Raw genomic sequence first — 26,417 nt, 5'->3', positions numbered from 1 at the left:
AAGAACAATTAGCAATACAATCACAGTACATAACGGACAGCTATGATTTCAAATTCTTTGTGTGCATTATTTGCTGTTCTTGAAATGCTTTGGTTGCATATCTAAACCGTGAACGGAAATGAAACAGAGGAAACCGAGAGGTTAACCGTAGGTCCAGCGAGTCTGGAACAGGAGTTGTTAGAGGTGGGTGAGAGTGAAGTTCAGTGGTGGAGTGCATGTATGTGAAGCCCTGAGCTCGCACAGCTGAGGAACAATGACCTGCAGCCGGGTAGAGGGCTCAGTCAGTGAAGCACCGGCTGCGCAAGCATGAGGGAGGACCTGGGTTCAAATCCACAGAGGCCATGGAAAGCTATGGTAGCTCACATCAGTACTCCCAGCATTCCTGCAGGGAGGTGGGAAGCAACAGAAACAAGCCAATCCTTGGAGCCCAAGGGCCAGGTAGTGTGGCACATGCAGTAGCCAATAAGAAAGCCATCTCAAACAAAGTAGAAAGTGAAGGCTGCCCCAGGGCTTGCGGGGGTTTACATTTAGAACTACATAGGGTGACACTGTCGTGCTGCTGCTGCCCCTGTGTGGCAGACAACGATATTGCACCTGTCTGTTCAAACACAAAAGTCACTTTAACACTAGCATCAGAAAAACTCGTGTGCTCCTAGATATAAAGTCCTTTGGTATTTAGTTACTGAGCATAGAAAGGAATCTAAACCAATTTTCACTTAGCATTCTAAATATAGTGAGTAGCTCTCAGTCTCAGATTTTCCTTTTTACAATAAGAATTGACTTGATTTGATAGGATGCTCTTTGCTGTAGTTCGGTGCCTCTTGAAAGGTGTTCTCAGAACCCTGTGCCACAGGGTCAATGACACCACCGCTTCCCAACTCTTTTCTTTATAGATTTCAATTAAGACAACATATCCTAGTAATTCAATGTAGAAGCAGATAAAGGAATGTTTCTCTCTTGTTTTTAAAACTATAAAACAATACTGCTTCCCATGCTATCTTTATTTTGGAAAATAGTTACTTTCATGGTGTTTTATGGTGATAATAATGTTTATAATTTTATTTCAGTGAACTAATAAGTATATATTTTATCATCATATTTGTAGATAAATTTATATAAATGAAATTTATCCAGCATCTTCAAAAACAGGCCTGTACTTGAACCCTAGCCACAGATGTTCAAACTCCTCCTTCATGTGGGGCTTCACTATGACATCTTTATATTATTAATGTATTTTCTGATCTTAGAACAGAAACTTTGGCTGGAGAGATGGCTCAGCAGATAAAGGTGCTCACTGCCATGCCTGGGGACCTGACTTTTTTCCATGCCTGAGATCCACATGATAGGAGAGAGCTGAGGGTTGTCCTTTGACCTCCAGATGTGTCCTGTGCACAGGCATGCCCACAGTCATACACAAATAAGTGAATAAATAATTTCTGTGAGAGCCTTATATTTTTTATAGTTCTGTGGTATCCTGTGTAGACTTTGAATTCTATGAGAACAGATAGCTTATCCTGTTTGTCATTGTATAACAGGACCATGGACTGATCCTAACAGATTGTAGAAAGATGCTCAGCAAACATTTCTGAATTGACATGTTTATTAATTTTTTAAAAGATTTATTTATTTTATTTTATGTGTATGAGTGTTTTGCCTACATGTATGTCTGTGCACCATGTACATGCCTGGTGTCTGCAGAAACCAGAAGAGGGTGTTGGATTCTCTGAAACTAGAGTTAACAGATAGTTCAAGGCAAGAATATACATGATGGGAACTGAATCCAGGTCCTCTGCAGGAGCAGACAGTGCTATTAACTGCTGGGCCATCTCTCCAGCACCCATGTTTATCTATTTTATCTTTTAAAAATCACTCTATCTTGAAAAACTAAACAGTCATTGTCAGTGGGAGTGGGGCATGCTACAGTGTATGGGTACAGGTCAGAGGACAACTTCCTGGTATCAATGCTCTTCCCACCTTATGTGGGTTCCAGGACTGGAACTCAGGTGGCCGTTACCCCTGAGTCCTCTCACAAGCCTCCACCTTAGCCAATTTTCTCATTTCTTGGTTCTGTCACATTCATCAGCTTTAAAACTATAAAATGGGAGCCTCTTGGTACACAGCACACACGTCACGTGGTTTGTTTCCATCACTTAGCACACAGCACACACATTGTTTCCATCCTTCTTCTTAACTTAGCACAGAAGCTCTGTCTTTCCTAACATGCTTGTTTGTGTTTGTTTTAAATTCTTATATCTAAGTCAGGGTAGTGGTGGTGTTGGTAGTAGTGGCGGCGGCGGCGGCGGCGGCGGTGGCGGCGGCGGCGCACGCCTTTAATCCCAGCGTTCAGGAGGCAGAGCCAGGTAGATCTCTGAGTTCAAGGCCAGCCTGGTCTACAGAGCGAGATCCAGGACAGGCTCCAAAACTACACAGAGAAACCCTATCTCGAAACACACACACACACACACACACACACACACACACACACACTTATATTTGTGCTGGGTGTGGTGGCACATTCTTGAATCCTAGCATTCAGGAGGCAGAGGCAGGTAGATCTCCATGAGTTCAAGACTGCCTAGCCTACATGATGAGTTCCAGCAGAGCCAGGGCAATGTAGCGAGACCTTGTATTTTTGTCCTTTTTTTAAAAAGGACCTTTTCATTGCTTATTTTATAACATCATCCAATGAACCTTACCACCTGTTTTGAGTGGTTAACTTAGTCTTTTCCCTGGCAGGGACATGATTGGATAGGAGGGTGTCCTGCACACATCATGTGAGCATGTGCTGTGGTAACTGGATAAGATGAAAGCGTGTATAAAGTAGAGGCATCTGAAGAATATGCTACGCTGAAATACACGTTATACAAGATACATGAAACAGACTGTTTGGTTTAAGACAAGTTGACCCCTGTTGGAACCTGGGTATGGATCTATGAGGATTCATATCAGAGGTTTCTAATTTTATATGCAGAAAAAATTTCAAATATAAAGGTAAAAAATATAGGCTTATAGGTATGTTTAACAATATATATTTAAAACTTGTCAGATATACCTAGAAACCTAAGCAGATTTAAAAATCTTATACTAAAGGAGGAGAAACCATGTTTGAGGGTAACATACAGAATATCAATTTTATTATTTAATTTTGGAAAGCACGTCATTTGTAAAGAAATGACTTTCCAAAGGTCTTGGAGGTAGGTATCGGTTACTGAATGTATTTTTCAGGATGAAGGAAGGAAATCCTGGAGTCTGCGGTAACCTGCAAGAGGCTTAGCCAGCTGAGGACTCTTCATTCTGGCCCAGAGGGCACTATGCTGCCATTACCTTCAGGGACAGACCAGAGATAAGGAACACAGAGAAAGGGCTGCATGAGAACCTGGACACAGAATCTGACTCTAGAGACAGATCAGAAGAACCATTGCTAAGCATTACTGTGGAACTTCTACACTCTATTACCAAGAATGTATACTTGTAATTGTTATACTGGACTTCCTATTAGTTAACCATTTTACAGAAGCTATATTAGAACAGGAGCCCTATAGCAGTGAGGTGACTATATTTTCATGGCATCTTGGCACCAATTGCAAAGGAATTGATAGTATGAGAATAGTGGCAGAGATTCTGGAGGAAAATAAAGTGCTAAATGAGTACTATCAATTTATAGGATGTATATGAATAATTCTGATAAGCATGGTTATGTTGGATTAAGAAGCAGCTCCTCTGCAAAAGAAAGCAAGTTCTTCCTCACGATGTTGGCTGTAATGTACAGAAGCGGAGAAGAAGATAGCAAATGAGTCAGATTGTCACAGCTACCTCACTATTGACATGTGAATGTTGTACCAAGGTTGTATGTGGTTAATGTGTGATGCTCGTAATTTGAGAAGAGGGCCCTAAAAGACTGCTTTAAAATTACTGTACAGATAGTTTATAATGAGAATGGAAGCTGAGGGCTATAGAGACAGCTCAGCCAGCAAAGCATCTGCTGCACAAACCTGGACATCTGAGTTTGGATCCCTAGTTCTCACATAAAAAGATGAGTGCAGTGCGTACAACACCTGCAGCCCTAGCAGGGAGCTGGTGGGTCCCTGGAGTTCACTGGCTGGCCAGAATTCAATAACAGGCAGTTCAATGAGAGACTTTCTACCTCTAAACACAGGCATGCATGCATGTGCATACACAGGCACGTGCACACACAAGCACTCACACTTAAATGTGCTCCCAACTCCTACCGATCCTTCAGACTTGTCAGTTTTTGCATGAGTGTTGTGAAGATTTCCACGATGGGAAAGTGACTCCAGAAAGCACCTGATTCCTTATAACCTGGGCAGGGAGCACAGAGTGTGCCAGGAACGGAAGGAAGAGCAATGCAGAACATAAATGCAGAATGCAGGTCACTAGGTGTCTAACTCTACTGCCTTCTCGTCCTAGCAGAGCTGGGTTGGAGCCTTTGAAACTGTTCAGATAAAAGTATACTACTACAACCTGGTTCAAGGCAGTTGTTAACAGAAGATGGGGACAGTGTCTGTCTCCTCAAGGCTCCATTCCTCAGCATCTCCTAGAGGAAGCCCAGCATAGGGTACTAGTGTAGTAATAAATGGAACCCCAATTTCTATGCTATCATTGAATGGTGATTATTATGTTATGGGTATAGTGGCCATGCCTATAATTCCAGCATTCAGGAGGCAGACTAGAGGGAATTGAAAGTTCCAGGTCAGCCTTAGCCACGTAGTGAGACCTTGTCTCAAACACAAAACAAACAAAAAACCCTCCTGCAAATCAGCAAAGACTACGGACATCTCAGTAAAGAAGATATGCCCATGGAAAGTGAGCATGTGGAAAATGTATCGTGTTATCAGAGAATGCAAATTAAGATGAGATAGCCTTCAGTATTACAATAACCACAGCCCAGACACTGGCATCAAGGGGCAAAGGGAGAACCACCAGATTCTCCTACACTGCTCGTGAGAATGCAGCACCTTGCACCCTTTGAAAGTCAGTTTGCCATTTGACTATGATAAACACACTCTTACCATGCCATCCAGCAATCATGACTTGGTATTTACTCTGAGGGATTTTAAAAGTTTGTCCATGTAAAAGCCTGCACGTGGATGTTTAATATCAGTTTTATTTACAGTTACCAAAACAGACATAGCCAAAATATTTTTCATTAGGTAAATGGACAATTATATAACAGGCTATTATTATTCAGTGGGATTAAAGGTGTATGCCACCAGTAGCTTGAAAGGGACAATTTTAGAGGCTATATTACAATCAAAGTGTGGTCATATTTTAAGAGTCAAATTATAGGAAATAAAAGGATGGATTTAAAGGAAATGTGGCCAACCAACCTCCATCTCTCTGGTGCTAATACCCTCATCTACTGAGTAAATACATAGTACACACTTTTCAAGTGCTTTTGCAGGCTTACCAAGCTCCTCTGGGCTATACACTTTCTTGGGCCTTCTAAAGGCCCTTTCTGTACCACAAATCTTAAAAGAGCTGAAGATTATTACAACTAATTATTTGAATTTCTGAAGGGAAATTTATAATTTAAAAATTATATATTTCTACATAAGTATATAAATTCTACGTTTATAAATTTATATTGACAAAATATGCAATATATCAAAGGGAAGGTTATTGAAATTCTTCTACAATATTAACTTGTTTTTTTTGTTTGTTTGTTTGAGACAAGATCTCACTTTGTAGCCTTGGCTGACCTGGGGCTCTTTATGTAGACCCGGTTGGCCTTAACTCCAAGAGATCTGCCTGTCTCTGCCTCCCAAGAACTGGGATTAAAGGTGTTTATGCTGGGGCTGGAGAGATGCTCAATGGTTAAGAGCACTTCCAGAGGATCTGGATTCAATTCCCACTACCCATATGGCAGCTCACAACTGTCTGTACCTCCAAGATCTGACACCCTCACACAGACACACGTGCAGGCAAAACATCAAAGCACATAAACTAAAGATCAATAAATTAAAAAGAAAAAGGTGTGTGTGCTACCCACACCCAGTAATGTTGTTGTTATTTTACAGGTACAAATATATACAAAGCTTCAGCCCCAAACCACATAGAGCAAACATGAATGACGTTTCACAAAAGGCAGAGGTAAGTAAATCTCAAAAGCTCTGTGTGTGTGTGCGTGTGTGCGTGTGTGCGCGTGTGCGTGTGCGTGTGTGTGTGTGTGTGTGTGTGTGTGTGTGTGCTTGTGTACACGTAGGAGGGGGAGGCAGGAAAAGACTTGGAAGGGAAGGGAGGAAGAGATGAACAATGTATAGTTGACTGACTGGAGGGTTGTGGGAAGGGTCATCTTTAGGTGTTTGTAATTGGTAACATCAGGATGTACAATGAGAGAAAGTTAAGTTCACACACTGTTTTGGGTCAGTACTTTAGTCTGGATTCTGAAAAGCATGCATATTGAACTTCTGGAAGGCAGTAAAGCGAGTGATAAGGGCTAGCATATTACATAGAATTTTAAATACATTGGTCTTAGAAAGGACGCCTTCAATGTGGTTTTACTGAGGCTGGGACCTTTGGAGGTGATAATTCACTCTGAAAAGGAGGACTCTTAGCATCTTCAAGCAGCTGCAGTAAAAGTCCTCTTAACTTCACCCCTTTTCAGCTTCTTTGCTATAGTGACTGAGAATTGAGAGACCCCCGATGCTGACACTCAGAAGTGACAAGCTAAGAAACCTGAATGGGCCAGTGACACATAGTAGATAAGCGTGAACCAGATCTGTCACCGATCAGCAAGCCGCTTGTCCTTGTCGTTAGGAGAGTTTGGCATTCTGACACTTAGAAACTAACTTCTGAAGAGATGAGAAGAATCTACATTCCTAGTTTTAGATGAGGAGAAGCCATTGTTCTAGTCTCAGACTTCCTTTCTTTAGGGTTTTCCTTTTAGAGCCTATTCTACTCTGTTGGTGTGGCCACCCTGCACACTCTAGTGAGGTTCTAGGAAGTTACACATGGGCAGCATAGCATGAAACGTGACTCATCTCTTGCAGGGTTAAACTGGCCTTCGGCTTTGACTATCTTATCTAATAAAATAGCAATAATGCTATTTGTAATGTGGGCTTTACCTTGAAAGCCCAATCATATATTTTGTTTCGAATTCATATACTTTACTGATGTTGACCTTGTTAATTTGTGAGGGAGTGATGTGAATCCTCAATCCGAATCTTTAATAATAGGGTGGGAAAATAAAATACAAGTCGTTTTTAGAGTTGAGTATTTAATTTTTATATTTTACTGGCCGTCAGGCTCAGTAGAATGCTACCTCAACTGGGGTTTTGTTTCCAAAGTTTTGATGTAACAAACTTCTGTTCTTATGTTTACTGTAACTTCAGATTAACTGAAGTTTTAGAGAACATCTAATCAGGCTGTGGTGATCCAAATAAAGGTTTGAACTTGTTTCTGTTTGTTTTGATAATTATTTAAATGTGTCTTACTCTTATCTCTGCCTAATTTCTTCTTCTTTTTAAACTTCCTTCTCTTTATATTCATCTAACGAAGATTCTGCTTTCTTCATCTAAACCTGTCCCCAAATCCTATGTGCCAAAGCTGGGCAAGGGTGATGTAAAGGATAAGTTTGAAGCCATGCAGAAGGCCAGGGAAGAGAGAAATCAGAGGCGGTCTAGAGACGAAAAGCAAAGAAGAAAAGAACAATATATTAGAGAGAGAGAATGGAACAGGAGAAAGCAGGAGGTCATTTTATTTTATTTTGTTCTTGTGAAAACATTTTCTTCATTTTAATGCATTATCAACACTAACATTTCATATAAACTATAATAAAAATGCTTGTCTATATTTTTAACCTAATTTAAACTGTGTGTGCATCAGCCCCTCCTCTGCAGTCCACGTGCATCAGCCTCCTCTGCAGTCTCCCCACTGTGTGCATCAGCCCCTCCTCTGCAGTCTCCCCACTGTGTGCATCAGCCCCTCCTCTGCAGTCTCCCCACTGTGTGCATCAGCCCCCCTGCACTCTGTGCTCAGTCCTCTCTCCCACTGTGTGCATCAGCCCCTCCTCTGCAGTCTCCCCACTGTGTGCATCAGCCCCTCCTCTCATCTGCCAGTCTCTCCCCACTGTGTGCATCAGCCCCTCCTCTGCAGCCCCCCCTGTGCATCAGCCCCTCCTCTGCAGTCTCCCCACTGTGTGCATCAGCCCCTCCTCTGCAGCCTCCCACTGTGTGCATCAGCCCCTCCTCTGCAGTCTCCCCACTGTGTGCATCAGCCCCTCCTCTGCAGTCTCCCCACTGTGCATCACCCTCCTCTGCAGTCTCCCCACTGTGTGCATCAGCCCCTCCTCTGCAGTCTCCCCCTGTGCTCAGCCCCCCTCCACCCCCCACTGTGTGCATCAGCCCCTCCTCTGCAGTCTCCCCACTGTGTGCATCAGCCCCTCCTCTGCAGTGTCTCCCCACTGTGTGCATCAGCCCCTCCTCTGCAGTCTCCCACTGTGCTCCCCCCCCCTCCCCACTGTGTGCATCAGCCCCTCCTCTGCAGTCTCCCCACTGTGTGCATCAGCCCCTCCTCTGCAGTCTCCCCACTGTGTGCATCAGCCCCTCCTCTGCAGTCTCCCCACTGTGTGCATCAGCCTCCTCTCATCTACTGTGCATCAGCCCTCCTCTCAGTCTCCCACTGTGTGCATCAGCCCCTCCTCTGCAGTGTCTCCCACTGTGTGCATCAGCCCCTCCTCTGCAGCCTCCCCACTGCTTTCATTGCCTGCAGTCAACCATCATCTAAAATAGTAAATTGAAGTTTCCAGAAGAAAACAAGAGCTTTAAATAAATTTCATTACAATACGTTTTCATAATTATTCTCTTTTATAATTACTTGTTCTTATTTTCTTACTGTACCTAATGTATAAGTTAAAGTTTACCTAAACTATAAGACCTATGAAAAATTATTTTTCTTATTTGAATATATTATGATTTAATACAAGAAAAAACAGCATGCACAGGGCTCAGACTTATCCGTGTTTCAGGAATCCATTAGATATCCTAGTGGGTTCTCCTGCAGCTGAGCAGCTATTCTAATATAATCTAGTCTGATGTTGGGACATGTGTTCATATTAATTTATTTATTATTTAACTATTACAATTATTTATTAAAATAGTTATTTATTATTACAAAATATTTATTAAAATTAATTTATTTAACCACCTAGATTAAAGAAATGCTTGCTTCTGATGATGAGGAAGAGATTTCTGCTAAAATAGAAAAGGCTTATGTCCCAAAGCTAACAGGTAAGAACCTAGAGGGATAAACGTAAGAGGGAGGGAGTGCAAGAGAAAGAAACATAGCAAAATAGACAATATGTTTTGTGTATTCTTAGGGACAGTTAAAGGTAAATTTGATGAAATGGAGAAACACAGACAGGAAGAACAAAGGAAGAGAACAGAAGAGGAAAGAAAACGCAGACTTGAGCAGGACCTGTTGGAAAAGAGGAAAATACAGCGTGAATTAGCAAAAAGAGCCGAGCAGGTAGATGCTAAATGTTACATTGGTGTTTGTTTCTGGACCTAACAGAACAAATGAGAACTAGGTGTTTGTTTCTGCACCTAACAGAACAAATGAGAACTAATCAGGATGTTGTCTGATTAAGATATTTAACACAATATCAGCTTACTAATAGTGGCTAGCCTAAAAACATTATAAGGGAAAATATTCAGTATCTGATGCCCAGTAGTATAGGCAGAATTTGCCTGCCTTAGGAGGATGATGATGGCTTTTGTTATAAATGATCTTACCGCCGGGCGGTGGTGGCGCACGCCTTTAATCCCAGCACTTGGGAGGCAGAGCCAGATGGATCTCTGTGAGTTCGAGGCCAGCCTGGGCTACCAAGTGAGTTCCAGGAGAGGCGCAAAGCTACACAGAGAAACCCTGTCTCGAAAAACCAAAAAAAAAAAAAATTGTTTCTACATTCCTTAAACTGACTATATTCCTACCTTTTCTTGGTATCTTTGAGAATTTTACAATGATATAAGACATTTCCACACATAAACTATTCATAATCACAAAGCACAATTATGGCTTTCTAATGGCAATATTTATCATTGCTACCCCTTATAAAACAGATTTTGGTACAAGATTATGTTCATTTTGTGTGTAAGAGTTTCCCTTGCATGTGTGTCTGAGCACCATGTGCATGCAGTGCCCACAGAGGCCAGAAGAGGGCACTGGATCCCTTGGACCTGAAGATAAAGACAGTTCTGAGCCATCATCATGTATGTGCTAGGAACGAAACCCAGGTTGTCTGCAAGAGCAGAGGTGTCCTTAACCACTGAGCTGCCTCCCCAGCCTCTTACAGCAGTATTCTAAGTTCCTTAAAGGGGGACGCTGTGCTCCTTTGAGTGTCCACCACCTTTCTGGAGAGGAAAGTGCTAATGAAAAGAGAGCATACCCTATACTTACATGCCCAAGAAATCCATTAACTTCAGTTTTGCAAATAACTTCTTCTGTGACACAAACAACTACTTACTTGGTAGCAAATGATGATATATGCCAGATTAAATGTTAGAATGAGACCTTTCCTATACTTTATGGTACCCTTATCTGAAGAAAGGATGCTGTGTACTTCAGTGTTGCCTCTTCTGGTCATTAAAGATGAGCTTTCATTTTGTACTGAAACTTTATAAAGAAATAGAATTATAAAATGAGAACTATTGAGTTTTTAATTATTGCCATACATAATTACTACAATTATATGTTTGTAGATATATGATTTAGGAATATAGTTATGTTAAAATTTTAAAGTAAATGAGTAAGACTAAAGAATATAAAAATGGCATCTTGTACAATAGACTGTGTATATATGTAGAATTAGTCTTCTTTCACTCTTCTGTACTTCCAAAGCACTGGTATTTCCTGTGCTTACTGACCTATTTGAAACCCAAGAATGGAATGGCAGGCAGTGGTTTCTCAAAAAGACCTGTGAGTGAGCTTGACTAGAGTAAAGACTGGATGCTCAAAAGATAAATAAACATGATCATGAAAAAAGTCCGTGTCTTTCCACCCAACACTTGCTATGTGGAAGGAGCCACAGAACCCTGGCTAATGGTGTGTTAGCCCTATAAATCGAGGATACAACAGCAATGTAATAATAGTAACTTATAAACGTGTAACGTTTAAAACATAAGTACATTTTCCACTCAAATTTAATATGACTTAATGCAGTGTAGTGTAATGTTTGTTGACAGTTTACTTGTACAAATCACTATTGCAAGAGGGTTCCTGAGACGAGAATGGTTGAAGTGATCACCAAGATATTACCACTTTAAGATTGTAGGATCTTACAAAGAATTAAAAAGGAATATACCTTGTGTATTAGATACCAGAATAAAAAAAAAATGTGTGGGAAAATCCTGAGGATGCATTATCTGGTTAACTGAAGATACCCTGATGGGCAAAATTAAAGTCCATCCATTTAGGGACAGATATTGGTGGGAAATAGGATCTTCAAAAGAGGCAAGGAAAGAAATCTGGGGATGAAACAAATTTGCTTTCTATAAAGCAAAAAAGAAAAAAGTTTAGAAACAGTATTTTACTGTTAACTTGTGAAAGCCAACACTAACTGAATTCTGAACATCTGTTCCCCTGGACCGTACTAGTAGCATAGCCCCCTGAAAGAAATTCATCATTGTCCATGTTGGTTGAAAAAAATACATGATTCTAACTTTTGTTGCTTTATAGTGGTTTAAAGTGAACAAAGATAAAACAATGACAACAGAAATCTAAGCAGACAAAATGTGAAAGCCCTGTGAGTGTTCTGTCCACTTTAGCCAAAACAAGAGGCCCTGGGAGAGGTCTAGGAATAGAAGCCTGGGTTAATAAATTGTTTTTCTTTCCTGCATTCTCAAGGTCTGGCTTCTCACATTTCATGGAACTTTTTATTGAGGAATTACTTTGATTATTCATTGGAAAACAACCTATTCTGTATTTATCTTATTAGAGAGCCATTAAATTTTACTTGGTATGATACATCATTGAAAAAATCTATTCCATTTATACGGCAAGTCAGTTTAATGAGTAATTCTGTAATAAAACAAATTATTCTCAAAAATTAAATTTTGTAGTATAAAATTATTCTGATAAAACTATTCATTATTAAAATATAAGTTACTTTAAATTTTATTTTTTATTTGAGACATGGTATCACTATATGGCCCTGGCTGGCCTGGAACTTGATACATAGATGAGGCTGATTTCAAACTCACAGAGATCATCCTGGCTAAATGTTCACTTTTTTGCTTTGTTTGTTTGTTCTTCAAGCTGGGTTTGTCTGTGTGGTCCTGACTGTCCTCAAACTTACTCTGTAGACCCCCCCCCCCCTGCCCGTTGTGATCCTTCTTGTCTGTTGTCTGTGTCCTTTTCCTGAAATTTCAAGCACTGCATCCTTAAAATCGCCTGTTTTCTTTCTTTCAGCAGTTGGCTAAGGTATCAGCCTGCCTACCACGCTAACCTAATGATGTTTCTTCAGAGAAATGTGCTCTAACTTTAGATGATGGCCTTTTCCCCATCGATGTGGCCAATATATGTACCAGAATTACCCTCTCTTCCAATCTAGCTGATATTTCTACCACACTTTATTATTGTATCAGTTACATTTTTGCCAGATATTTTTTGATAAGACATAAGGTCACAACCATTTGATTGCTTATGATAGATTTTTTCTTCTGCTATTGCAGGGGCAGAGGATGGAGGGGCATTTTTGTGTATCTCAGTTTAAATTGCTACTAAATTAAAAATTGTTCCTTGTAAGCTCACAGTCAAAAGTTGAAATTTTACCAGAAGACATGGCTAAATTACTTTTCAGTTGTATGTTTAAAAGCACCAAGCAGAAAATTCAATGTAATGTAACGATATGAAATTCTCATTCAATAGATTGAGGACATAAACAATACGGGAACCGAATCTGCATCAGAGGTAACAGACGTTTCCTTTAATGAAACATTCACTGAAAATTACATGATTCACAAATTATCTTGTAATCCAAGGACATGTAGGGGCTTTTATTTCACTATTGATTATAAATCTCACAATAACAAAAGTCAAGAATGTTCTGTAAAGGCAAGAGCATACTTTGGCACTTTCAAACACTGTAATGTGTTTAAAGAAAAGTATGCTTCTGCCTGCACAGTTGGGTCATGAGGATAGGGCCCGTGAGGCTGTTTCCTGAACTAACATCTGAGGCTGTTGAAAGCTGAAACTTTTAAAAGGCAGTTTCCATTTCATCATTTGTCTTCTTCCCTCAGAGTCCCTAAGAGTTCCAGTTCTTATTTTCACACACCAGTGGAGAGGGTAGTGTGTATCACATGAAGGAATGTCCAATAACCACAAAAACATAGATCAATTAAGTAGCAAGGTTAAAATCCCACCAACCAATTTGATGGTGTGCCTAAAATTATACTACAAAAATTGGAAAAAATTTTACTTTAGGAGCATGTGTTACAGTTTATAATTTTTATTTTTGAAAAAAGTTTGAGGTAATGATAAATTTGTAGTAAAAACAATTAAAATCAATTTTAAGATAATGCATTCATTTTAGCTAGGTGTAGTGGTGCATAGCTCATTCCCGGCACTCAGGAGGCAGAGGCAAGTGAATCTCTGAGTTAGAGGCCAGCCTGGTCTACATAGCAAGTTCCAGGACAGCCAGGGCTACAAAGAGAAACTTGTCTCCAAACAAACAAACAAACAAGCAGAATTTGTTTTAAACTTTAATAGGATAAATTTAGCCTTTACAGCTTTATCTATACTATTTTAGTACATCACTTGGGTGAATATTCAATGGATTTTCTCATTGAATACTACTTTATATTAAGTACTGAGACACTTGGATAGAGAAGCAGATTGTGGAGAAATCTTGGCTGTATGTTTAAGCCCAAACTATCCACCATCAAATTGGTTTGAAGTATGCTCACATGCACATTACCTTTTGTGCAATTAATGTACAGATTGTCTAAAATCAGGCCATGTTACTACAGTCTTCCAAAACACAGAATGTTTCTTGAAATTGCCATCAACGGATCTCAGTAAACTTCATTAATGCACAGTGAGTTCAGAGAAAGATGTATTTAAGAGTAACTAGTTTAAAAATAAGGTTTTTTTTTATCCTTCATAGCCTTGACAACAATGTAAGTCACCACTTATGGAGGTGAAGTACCCTACCACCTACATTTTTATTAAGAAAATGGATGCTAACTGTTTATCTTATATATAGGAAGGTGATGACTCACTGCTTATAACAGTGGTGCCTGCAAAATCATACAACAAATCTGGAAAAATAAAGAATCCTGAGAACCTGGAGAAAGAACAAGGGAATGAGAGGCTTAATTATGAAGAAGATAAAAGAAGAAGATATGAAGAAGAGTGCCGATCTCTCAAGGAAGCAAAGTGTCTTTCATTAGTCATGGTAATTTTTTTTTAAAAGAACAAATCCAAAGTTTAGTTAATAGCGATTGTCCTTTGGGTAACAAGATTGTTTTCATAGGATGATGAAACTGAGGCCAAAAAAGAATCGCATTTTCCTGGAAAATTGAAATTAACTTTTGAAGAACTGGAGCGACAAAGACAAGAAAATCGCAAGAAGCAAGCTGAAGAAGAAGCGAGAAGGCGCTTAGAGGAAGAGAGGCGTGCCTTTGAGGAAGCCAGGAGGCACATGGCAAGTGTATATGCACTAGCTTTGCCCTTCACCGTGAAGCTTCACATGAGGCTGACTGCAGCTCTCTCTACATGGGGAAAACTCATTTCATTGTCTTATTTTTCCAAGTATATGGCTTGGATCCAGGGCCTTATGCATGGTAAACAGGTGCTCTACCACTGACACTATTCAAATCCCAGGCCTGGCTTTGAAACCATAGATATATTTATATACAATATACACACCTATAATTCATCTGTATTTTCTTTGAGCTTTAACTTTGGGGAATTTTGTCCAACATGCTTCAAATATTTAATACTATATACTATATTAATATACAGATATTACTCAATGCATCTGGTTTCTCTTCATGTGTAAGTTAAGCAGTATATTTAAGGGTATGGTTGTAGGACATTTTCAAATCAAATGAGTCAAATAATGAATTTCATTTGAGGAGCACAGGTCTAATTCCAGCTGCTTGGGAGGGTGAGGAAGAGCACACATTCAAGACTAGCCAGGACCACACAGTCAGAGTTAAAGGCCAACATGGGTAACTTAGTGAATATACTCAGTGATAGTGTACTTGTCTAGCATGCACAGGCCAGAGATTTAATCCCCACTAATTCTCTACGATTAAAAAAAGGAAGTGTGGATTCCAGTCTTATTTTGAGAATTTGAAAATGAATAGCTATCATTTCAAAGTTACCATGACTTTCTTTATCAGCTTTCATTAATAAAATGAGGATTACAGCTCACCATTTCAAATTTTCTAGACATTTATTTAAAAGGTTATTACTTTTGGCCAGGTGTGGTGGTATATGCATTTAATCCCAGCATTTGAGAGGCAGAGGCAGGCAGGTCTCTGAGTTCCAGGCCAGCCTGGTCTGTAAAGTAAGACTGTCTCAAAATCAAATAAATAGGGGTTGGGGATTTAGCTCAGTGGTAGAGGGCTTGCCTAGCAAGTGCAAGGCCCTGGATTAGGTCCTCAGCTCGGGAAAAAAAAAATCAAATAAAATGTTACTCGTTTTTAGATAATATCTACACATTTTAATATATCTGGTAATCAGCTAAATAAAATAGTTAATAAATAATAGGTTTCAGTTAATATTTAGATGAGCAAATAATTGTGAAATGAATTTTATATAAAATAATACTAGATGGCAGTCTTTTATCTGATTAGTAAGGAAAATCACCATAGTTCAAAGTGAGGAAATTTTATTTTTCTTTCTTTTGAAATTTTTTTGAGTCAGGGTTTTGCTGTAGCTCTTGCTGCCCTGGAACTCACTATGTAAACCTGGCTGGCTGGCCTTGAACTCATAGAGATCCACCTGCCTCTGTGAAAGCTGGGATTAAAGTGTCTCAGCCTCTCCAGACACTCTCCTTCCTCCCTCCCTCCCTCCCTCCCTCTCCCCCCCCCCCCCCCCCCCCCCCCCTCCCCCCCCCGTACCTGAGCTCTAAATACAAACCATTTATTTAAGACAATTAAGTCAGGTGAGCCCTTTAAAATTTGTTATGCAGTCTCTTTTATTCAAAAGCTTGAGAAATTTTATTTAATTGAATACATTTTTATTTGTAACTTCTCCACATTTTATTATTTTATCATATAGGACATTGAAAATTTGGCTAGGCATGGTGGCTTTTAATCCCAGCACTTGGAAGTGGCAGGTAGATCTCTCTGACTTCAAGGCCAGCCAGGTTTACATAATGAGTTCCAGGATAGCCAGGGCTATTTAGACAGACCCTGTCTCAAAAAATAAAAAATAAAGATACAAAATAAAGAGGAAGAGGCTTTGGAGTAAGTATTCTGGGAGCATAGAAATACTCTGTCAAGTTGCTAACCACATGCCTTTCACTGGCAGTCCATTTCTGTCCCAGTGAATCTCAACTTTTAGTAATGCATAGTTTCTTTATTAGGTAAATGAGGAGGATGAAAACCAAGATGCAGAAAAAGTTTTTAAAGAATATCGCCCTGGAAAACTCAAACTGAGTTTTGAAGAAATAGAAAGGCAAAGGAGAGAAGATGAAAAAAGAAAAGCAGAGGAGGAGGCCCGAAGGAGAATTGAGGAAGAGAAGGCAGCATTTGCTGAAGCAAGGAGAAGCATGGTAAGCAGCATCTAACTGAACAGGATTTGGGGACTCAGCATGTGTGTGCATCTGGTGTGCACTTGTGCAAGCTATGAACAGCCAGACAACCACCTTGGTTGTCATCCTCAGAAATGCTGTCCTCTTTTAAGACTGAAGTGGCTAGCAGTCTGAGGAATCCTGTCTCCGCCATCTCAGTGCTGGAATTAGAGGTGTGCACCTCGTTTACATGTGTTACAGGGATTGAACTCAGATCCTCAAGCTTGTAAGACAAGGACTTTACTGACTGAGCTATCAAGCCCACCCAGCCTAGGGATTCAGCTTTTAGAGGGTGTAAATGAAATGATTTAGACTCTGAGGAAAACCCTATCATCTTGGAAATCCGTAGCAAGCATTTCAATGCCAAATAGGTTTTAAGCACCAGGCACCAGTCAGCATTTCCTTCAATTGTGTTGAAAGGGTTCTGATTACCAATTCCATGTCTGGCATAAAAGGTTGGGAACTATCATCCCTCTTTAGAAAGATATGTATTCTAGACTAGATCTGAGCGTCAAGAAAAGAAAAAGCAGGGAATTTTCCCATGTAGTTCCCTCCTTCCTGTTCCTTCTCTCCTTCCATTCCCTTCTCTGCTGCCCCTCTTTTATTCTTGCCAGTTTTATACCACTCCATTTATTTTAGATGACCAAAGCCATTTAATCCTAAATATCTAACTCTTTAAAATACCCATCGTTCTCTTATATACTAATACTTAATTTGTCACAAAGGTAAACTTCCCATGCCATGTTAATGTTTGTAAAATGACTGTCTGATCAACCAATTGGCCCATTCACTCAAAACAGAAACTCGGGAGCCTGAAACATGTGCCTTCACCTTTTCATTCATGCGTAAGTGACTATAAACTCCCATTTACTCAACCCCCTGATTTACTCTCCCATCTTCACTGCTGTAATCCATATCACTGTTGCTATTCAGGATGTGATAGTATAATAAAACTGTTATTGGGGACCAGGAGGATAGAAGATGGCTCAGCTGGATAAAGATATTACTAAGCCTGATGACCTGAGTTCATGCTAGTTCATGCCTGATGAACAGTTGCATGCTAGGAAGAGAGAACTGACTCCTGAAAATATTTTTCTGATACCTGCATGCCCACTCTATTTTTAAGCTTCATTTAATGCTATAAGAACTGTAAAGTTGTCACAGGGTGGCTTAGAGAGATAAGTGGCTTGCCCAAGGTCACAATCAAATTAATTACCCATAGAAATTTACAAAATTATGAAAAAAACTGGTCTGTTAATTGTTCACATTTCTAGTGAATTTCTTATAGCATACAGAACAATAGGCTTCACCACGACACTTTTCTACAGGTATGACATCATTTATAATCTTCTTGGAAATATTCTGAAGCCTGGCTTCTGGTTTTGCTAGCTGGTATTCCTGTTGACTTTGGACAAGTTACTTTTCAGTCAGTTCCTCAGGTTCCTCACATGTAAAGCAAGGATATATATTCTGAGCTATTTTCTATGGTTACAAGGGTTAGCTAAATATATGTATCTATAAGTGGACATGGCAGTTCTAAGAATATATTAACTATTATTTCTTTAAAACATCTTGGCAGCAAAACTTCTGCACAATAAAATTATGGCTTAAGGCTTTTTGTTTGTTTTTCTGGTAAAAGCTCATGATGATCCAGAGGTAACCAACTCATTAAAACAAGACTATGACTTAACTAAAATGTCCTATTTCAGTGACCAGATTTGGAGATTCACTTCAATCCAATTAAAATGTTCTCAATGTCATTAAAAAGCATCATTGTATAAATAGTTTATTCACTTGAATGGAGAATAGATGTAGATGGTCACCATCCTCCACACCAGATACCCTAGTCTTACATTTTTGATAATACTCCCTTGTTTATTGGTTTGAGTTATAAAATAACTTATGATTTCTGAATTTTTAGATCAACATGAAACACTTCAAGAAATCTGTTTCTACAAGAAATACTCTTTTTAGTATGCACAATTCTGAAAAAAAAGTATTTATTTTAAATAGGTATTAGATGATGATTCTCCAGAGATATATAAAACAGTTTCTCAAGAATCTTTGATGCCTGGAAAACTGGAGATTAATTTTGAAGAATTATTAAAACAAAAAATGGAAGAAGAAAGACGACGAACGGAGGAGGAACGGAGGCATAAACTAGAAATGGAGAAACAGGGATTTGAGCAACTGAGACAAGAAATGGGAGAGGTGAGGTGGAAGAATATTCACTTAGAGATCTAATTGTTTCCCTTATATTGTTCTATTGTAATCTTTATGTATTATTAACTGCATAAGGATATCTGACATACTCTTATGATACACACACACACACACACACACACACACACACACACACACACATAGGTGTGTGTGTGTGTGTCCAACCTGGTAGAATGTAGCTGAGAATGTTGCCTGAAACAAAATTGAAAACTCACTTAAAATATTGAGATTTTAGTTATTGATTTATTGTAACTAAATTGTCTGTTTCTCCTGTGTGAACCTTGTAGGTAATAGTGTCCTGATACAATGTCAAAAAGATAGTAAAGCTGTTCTTCCAAGACTGAGATTCAATCCCCAACACCCACGTCAGTGGCCCATAATCATCAGTTAACTCCAGTTCTAGGGGATCTGATGCCCTATTCTGACCTACACAGGGCATGTATGTGGCACACACACATCATACAGGCAAAGCATTTATGCATGTAAAAAAATAAGATCTAAAAAAATTGTAATCAATATTCTATTTAATTGTGGGCCCAAAGCACAATAGTATTGATACTAGCAATTAAGTATGCCAAAGAAAAGTTTTTTTGTGTTGTTTTGCTTTTTGAGACAGGATTTGTGTAGCTTTGGCTCTCCTGGAACTTGCCCTGTAGACCAAGCTGACCTCAAACTCAGAAATCCACCTTTGGAGCCTATCTGGCTGCCAGAGTTGTACAGGGCTTCCTTTATGTGAAAGGTTGGAAGTTCTTAAGTTTTTTCTTATTTGAAACTTATTTTATGCGTATTGGTGTTTTGACTGCATGTGTGTGTGGCACCACATGCAAGCAGTGCCAGCAGGCCAGAAGAGGGTGTCAGATCTCCTGGAGCTAAAGGTTGTAAGCCTCCAATGTGAGTATTAGGTACTGAACCCAGATCCTCTAGAAGACTAGCCAGTGTTCTTTACCACTAAGCCCTCTCTCCAAACCCAGAAAACTCTTAAAACATAGTATGTAGAGGATTCCGTTTGACCTGTGGCTTCCAGGCATCTGTTTGGTTGTCTTGGAACATACTTCCCCCCCACACACACAGCTGAGAGGGCAATCTATTGTAATTTGCTGATATTCAACATACAGAAATCTTAATCTTTTAAAGGAAGAAGAAGAAAATGAAAGTTTTGGATTGAGTAGAGAATACGAAGAATTAATCAAATTAAAAAGAAGTGGTTCTATTCAAGCTAAAAGTCTAAAAAGCAAGTTTGAAAAAATTGGACAGTTGTCTGAAAAAGAAATACAGAAAAAGGTAGAAGAAGAACGAGCAAAGAGGAGAGCAATTGACCTTGAAATTAAAGAGCGAGAAGCAGAAAACTTCCATGAGGTACATTATTGTTGTATTTGTTATAACCTTGATCGTGAGCAAGTCTTAGTATTTACAGTTCCTTATTGGTATATATGTAATAATATGGAAAGTAAATAGCAAAAGACCAGTTAGCTCAAATTGCACTTAAGAGTCCAAAAGGATGAGGAGGGAGGAATGGAAAGGGTGAAAAAGGGAGAAAAAGGTGGAATGGTATCAAATAAAATTTAGAAATAATCAAAGCAGGGTGACAGTTAGGTGAGTTGTTTTGGTTGACACACAAGGGTCTGACTAAAAACAACCTATTATGCGGTATGCCATCCATCTATTGCTGTGTAATTCCATGGATATAGTATACTCAAGTTTTGTAGGGGTCTGAGGCATTTCAGCCTAATGGAAGTTACAGCACTGTCCTAGCCTCCTCTGATGCTACCTGGCCACCTTTGGGGTTTATGTAGAAAATCCTTCCACAATGCCGTGTGATCCAAGCCATAGATGGCTCAACCTTAGCATTCTAGATGGCTGATGCTTTGCTCCTTACCCCATGTGTCCTGCCTTTCTACACCATTCCAGACTCCATGCTTTAACTAGGCAGGCTGTATCCTCAATACCTGCTTTTGTTTCTGAAATGCTTTCTGCAGGGAATGTTTTACCTATTATCCTGTGGAAATAATATTCAGCCTTTAGGGTCAAAGGTTATCTTCTCGTTTGTAAAGTATTCTTGAATTAAGAAATGTTGCAGTAAAATTCCAGAATGAGAGACAATGGAAGTTAACAAAGACTGTACTAACTTATTTGAGGGACTAGAAAAAAGATCCCAAGGACTCAATAATGGCATAACTCAACTAAGTAGATTATGAAGTTGTCAAAGTATTTTGTGGCTTGCTGAAAGCACTTCACCTTACAGGAACTGTAATCAGCAAAAATGACGTGATAATAGAAATCTTAAATACTGCTACTAAAGAATTCTAGGATCATGATGGAGGAAGTGGAAAAGTCATAAAGGCAGGACCAAGAGCTAGGTAACAGGTAAACCCTCAAGTCTTGATTCTCCTGCTTCCATCTCCTGAGCACTGGGATTACAGGAATGCACCACTATGCTTGGAAGTTTTCTTCTAGATGGTTGTTGAGGACCTCACTGTTGTGCCACCATCACCAGGGAAACAGCTGATTTATCAGGTCCGGTGAGGTATTAAAATTGTGTTCATCAAGGTAAAAGAAGTGTGACACTGGTTCTGAGCTTAGTAAGATGCAAGCATGTGTATGTTGTAAAACTATGGGTAACCGTGAGAATGGTTATGATTGGAGAACACTAATATTCACTGGCCATGTAGTACAAAACAAAGTAAGAGACCATGTCTTAAACAAAATCCCAGTCTACCAAGCAGTTGCTCTTTTGTTAGTCATTATAAAATCAGTAAGAATAAAACCGGTATGTTTGATGCTTTACCACTTCTGGGTCTTAGATGTCAGAATAGGGTGTTCTCAATTGTTTCTACTGAAGGATGTGTAAGTCTATGCTATCCACCTTGGATTAAAGGCCATTAAGGGCTTTTAAGAACTTTAACTAAAGTGTTAACTTCCAGTGATGGACTTGCCCTCCAATACTCCCCCACCCCCACATCTTGTTCTCCTGTTGAGAACTATCAATGTTCGTAGGGGAGTGGTAGTGCACTCCTTTCATCCAAAGGCAGATTTATGCTCTTAATGTTGGAGTTCCAGGCTAGCCAGTGAGAACTTGTCTTGGGGTGGGGGTTACTAATTGTCTTCAAAACTAGTATTCCAGACTTCTTTTCGAGGTTGAATTCACCCATTGTAACCTTTGATTAAAGAATCCAATGTCAAGGTGGATGGGTGGTGGTGCACGCCTTTAATCCCAGCCCTAGGCAAGTGGATCTCGAGTTCTAGGCCAACCTGTCTATAGAGGGAGTTCCAGAACAGCCAAGGCTACAGAGAAACCCTGTGGGGATAGGGGGAATTAAACGTCTACTCTTATAGCACTTTACATCACCTATTTGGCTAACCAATTAAATGCCTTATAGTATTTGTCTTCTGTATCCCAAGATGGCATCAAAAGATACCACTTTCTCATCTCTACTTTCATGAAGCCTTAGGCCACCACATGCAGGCATAAAGAAAAGGACCACATTTGAGGATTCATGCATGCTAGACACTCATTCTGCAAGTGGAGCTACACTCTCAGCCTCTTACTTGGTCTTCTAAAGTCTTACTGTATCAAGGGAACAGTTGCTTTAACATCCTGGTTATCAGTGCTCTGTGACACTCATTCAAAACATGACTTTCTTAGTAGGTTCCTTTACCAGAACACTAGCCTACTTTCCCAAAGGTTCTAGAAAAGATAAACTGATGTTTAACTGTTTGACATTCTGTTAAGTCAAGAACAATTCTTCTGTCTAGTCAAACCGCATTTTCTAAATGCAGTTTTGAGGAAGCAATGGGAAGTAATGAACTTGCACAAAGTTTTGTGCTAAGTTGTAGAAAGGAAATTATATATCCTATTATATATTAGTTATTCAGTTAAAACAGTAGTTAATATACTGGCTTAAGTATTTTCACATATTTGGCAAGATCTGTGATACTGAAAGCAAACCACTATCAAAGCACTAGATCTTATGCAGCTCAGGCTGGCCTTGACTATTCTCACTCCCACTTCGGTGGTGCTAGGATCATGCTATGGGCCCTGTGCATATTAGGTAGGTGTGTTACCAGCCCCAGGACACAATCAGTTATCACTGGTAACTTGTCAACATCTGAGGGCAAACAAACAGCACAAAAATAATGCACCTGTAGGTTATCAGGTTATCTTATGTCCTGGGATTTCCCTAAATATAATTAAAGTATGACCTTCGAAACCAAGAAACTTCCAAACCAATGAAAGCTTGTACATGCCCATGAGCCAAGATTTCCTTATAGAAGTAATTAATCTATAGCTCATTTCTCAATTTCCCTTTAGTTGGATATTTTACAACCACCACCTCCTACCACAATTCCCCACAGTACTATGGTAACAGTGAATTTCTTCAGAGACCAATGAAGGCTTTAATTTATGGCTGTGGATGTAGCTCAGATGGCAGTATGTGTGTAGTATTCAGGAAGCCCTGGCTTCAGCCCTTAGCATAACATAAACCGGAGGTCTCACATGCTGAAACGGCTTGGAGGTTAAATGAACCCACGTACTCCTCTTTTCATAGAACTGAGTCTGTTTTCAGGGTACCCACAGAACAGCTCACTATCATCTGTAACTGTAACTCCAGTTCCAGAGAATGACACCCTTTTCTGGCCTCCACGGGCACTGCATACACATACAGTGCTGCAGGCAAACACTCCTACATACAAACTGTTTAAAAAGTTAACAAAACCAAAAAGAAAAGCCTTAAAGGTAACCTTTGGAACCAGTCTGTTTGATACCATCTTATCAAAGATTACACTACACCCACAACTTTTGATAGGTAGCCCTGCCCTTTTCTTTTCCTGGCTTCCAAAGTTCACCTCTAAATAGATGACTCACCTTAGTCACACTTCCAACATATGCCAGATGCTTCTCCATTTCCTTGACACATAGTTTACATAAATTCACTTCTAAGATCCCCAGAAGCAACGGGAGTATTTTAGTTCTTATGGAGTAGGGTGAAGAAATACTTAAGAACTTGTATTTTAAAGTTGCCATTGTATATGATACTCTGAAGAGGTGTGTGTACATAAAAATGCAAAATAACACTTTTACTATTAGCACTATTAAATGAAGTACTGAGTGAGCTGGGCACAACAGGCCAGGAGTCCAGTAAGATGCTGACCTTTGAAGTGGAACTAAAGTATTATAAATTGTTTTACAACTACTAACCCACTTTCCCTAAATGCCTAAACGGCTACAGTATCAAAGCAAATTAAACATTAATATTTTGTCTCTAAACATTAACGCATTAAGTTCTCAGCAAGCAACTTTTATTTTTTATTTTTAAGGAAGATGATGTTGATGTAAAGCCTGCAAAAAAAAGTGAATCCCCCTTTACTCATAAAGTGAACATGAAAGCCAGATTTGAACAAATGGCTAAGGCAAGAAAAGAAGAAGAACAACGGAGAATAGAAGAACAGAAGTTACTACGAATGCAGTTTGAACAGAAAGAAATTGATGCAGCACTACAGAAGGTATGCATCTACATTAACAGAGAGGGAGTTCTAAACCCATTTGCAAGCAATTAAATTGTCTTCTTAGTTTTCAAGCCAAGTTTAGAAAGTAGTATAATCAATGAAACCCAGGGCACCATGCATGCTAGCTAAATGCTCTAGCAATGAGCAGTATCCTAATCTTTATCGTCAAACTTCTATTACTAAAAATAACGACAACTTGATAAATGTACTTATTTTAATATAGAAAAGAGAAGATGAGGAAGAAGAAGAAGGTAGCATCATTAATGGCTCCACTACTGAAGATGAAGAGCAAACAAGATCAGGAGCTCCATGGTTCAAAAAGCCTCTAAGAAATACCTCAGTTGTAGACAGTGAACCAGTCAGATTCACTGTTAAAGTAACAGGAGAACCCAAACCAGAAATCACATGGTGGTTTGAAGGAGAAATGCTGCAGGACGGAGAAGACTACCAGTACATTGAAAGAGGCGAAACTTACTGCCTCTATTTACCAGAAACTTTCCCGGAAGATGGAGGAGAATATATGTGTAAAGCAGTCAACAATAAAGGCTCTGCAGCAAGTACCTGCATTCTTACCATTGAAAGTAAGAATTAATTGGCTTTTGACCCTTTCTTTCATTAAGGAAATAAATAGCAAAGAAAAATATCATTCTTCTTCTCTTTTTTTTAGTGGATGACTACTAGGCTTCCTTCTCTTCTTGGAACTCACTCTCTCAACTCTCTTGCTACATCTCTGTGGAGGGGCCATGAGGAGACCAGAGGTGCCACTCTGTTGACTTAATACCCTTCCCCAAATCTTCAAAATAGGAGCTCATCCAAAGGCTGCCTTTTCTAATGCACATCAGGTTACCACGTTGTGCCCAGTCAAAATGTAGTTGACAGGGAAGGGAAATGTACTTATTATGTGAGAACCTAAAACAAAAGCTTTGTATTTTCCATATTTATAGCAATTATGCTTAAAGTATACATTGTATGCATGAAAGAATTTAAGAGTTTTTACATCTAAAATTAGCCAGAAAGGACAATGAAATTGGAACTGATCAGTCTTCCTCTGTAGCATGTAATTGCTGTGGATTCCAAGTTTTTATGAAGCAGATATACTTACAAAAGGAGTAGCATTCTTTTCACGAGAAAGGTGGAACATTGAAAAAAAAACATTGAAAAAAAAAAACAAAAACAAAAAAACCAAGTGGGATATTTTTTAGAAACTAAACTAAATTTGATAGAAACCAAAGCTTACAGTGTTCCAAGATGGCAGTTATTTAACATATGCGTTTCAAATGTGTAATGACCACACTTAAGTTTATGCTGTTACCCGCCTGAACAAATTATACTTTAATGAGAAAATATTAGTATTCCATGCAAGAACAAATGTTTTTAACATCACTGAAGGTTTCAAGACCTAGGAGGATTAGATTCAGAAAAAAAAAAGATTCATTTTAAAATTCTTGCTTTAAAAATAAGTCTGTAAATGTCTGGAGTGACAGGGCATGCCATTAATCCCAAAACTTGGGAGACAAAGGCAGGTGGATCTCTATATTTTTAAGGTCAGCCTGATCTGCATAGTGAGTTCCAGGACAGTCAGGACTACATAATGAAACTGTCTCAAAACAACAAAGTCTGTAAATAATTATAACTATAAACGTTCTATTATTTGGTTGTTTTATATTTATATTCAATTTCCTGGAAAACAATTTTATTTTACATTGTGAAACTATAATAAAGTTACCTGTGCATTAAAAGGTCTTTTTCCTTCTTTGAAAAGCTGTGCAAGAGTTGTCTACTCTTTTAGGCTTAAAGAACTTATCATTACTTAATTCTTTTTAATTAAAGGCAAGCCAACCACCAGTACTTTTCTCACAGTAAATCTTTAATGACAGGAATAAAGGAGAAAATTTTTAACTCAGCAATCATATCTAAGACACAAAAA

The 26,417-nt window shown here is 39.1% G+C and overlaps 1 protein-coding gene across 8 annotated transcripts in view; it reads left to right on the top strand.

Annotated features, from left to right (window-relative positions):
• The window catches only part of Nexn (nexilin F-actin binding protein), a 30,442-nt gene extending 4,524 nt beyond the window's left edge, over positions 1-25,918 (top strand). For 2 of the 8 annotated variants that reach the window (XM_028879148.2, XM_028879149.2), the window contains exons 2-14: positions 6,039-6,111; positions 7,567-7,710; positions 9,170-9,248; positions 9,338-9,486; positions 12,886-12,927; positions 14,222-14,413; positions 14,492-14,662; positions 16,556-16,744; positions 18,776-18,973; positions 20,120-20,341; positions 24,302-24,487; positions 24,714-25,071; positions 25,158-25,918. In XM_028879148.2, coding sequence (XP_028734981.1) covers positions 6,085-6,111; positions 7,567-7,710; positions 9,170-9,248; positions 9,338-9,486; positions 12,886-12,927; positions 14,222-14,413; positions 14,492-14,662; positions 16,556-16,744; positions 18,776-18,973; positions 20,120-20,341; positions 24,302-24,487; positions 24,714-25,071; positions 25,158-25,171 — 1,971 coding nt within the window. In that variant the 5' untranslated portion in view covers positions 6,039-6,084 and the 3' untranslated portion in view covers positions 25,172-25,918. Of the gene's footprint in view, positions 1-6,038; positions 6,112-7,518; positions 7,711-9,169; positions 9,249-9,337; positions 9,487-12,885; positions 12,928-14,221; positions 14,414-14,491; positions 14,663-16,555; positions 16,745-18,775; positions 18,974-20,119; positions 20,342-24,301; positions 24,488-24,713; positions 25,072-25,157 lie in introns of all 8 variants that reach the window. The other 6 variants (XM_028879145.2, XM_028879146.2, XM_028879150.2 and 3 more) reach the window with 4 other exon arrangements.
• The last annotated feature ends 499 nt before the right edge of the window (positions 25,919-26,417 follow it).

Source organism: Peromyscus leucopus, chromosome 6, assembly GCF_004664715.2.
Source record: "Peromyscus leucopus breed LL Stock chromosome 6, UCI_PerLeu_2.1, whole genome shotgun sequence".
In the NCBI taxonomy this organism is placed as follows: Eukaryota; Metazoa; Chordata; class Mammalia; order Rodentia; family Cricetidae; genus Peromyscus; species Peromyscus leucopus.
This window is presented reverse-complemented; position numbering and strand designations above follow the sequence as displayed.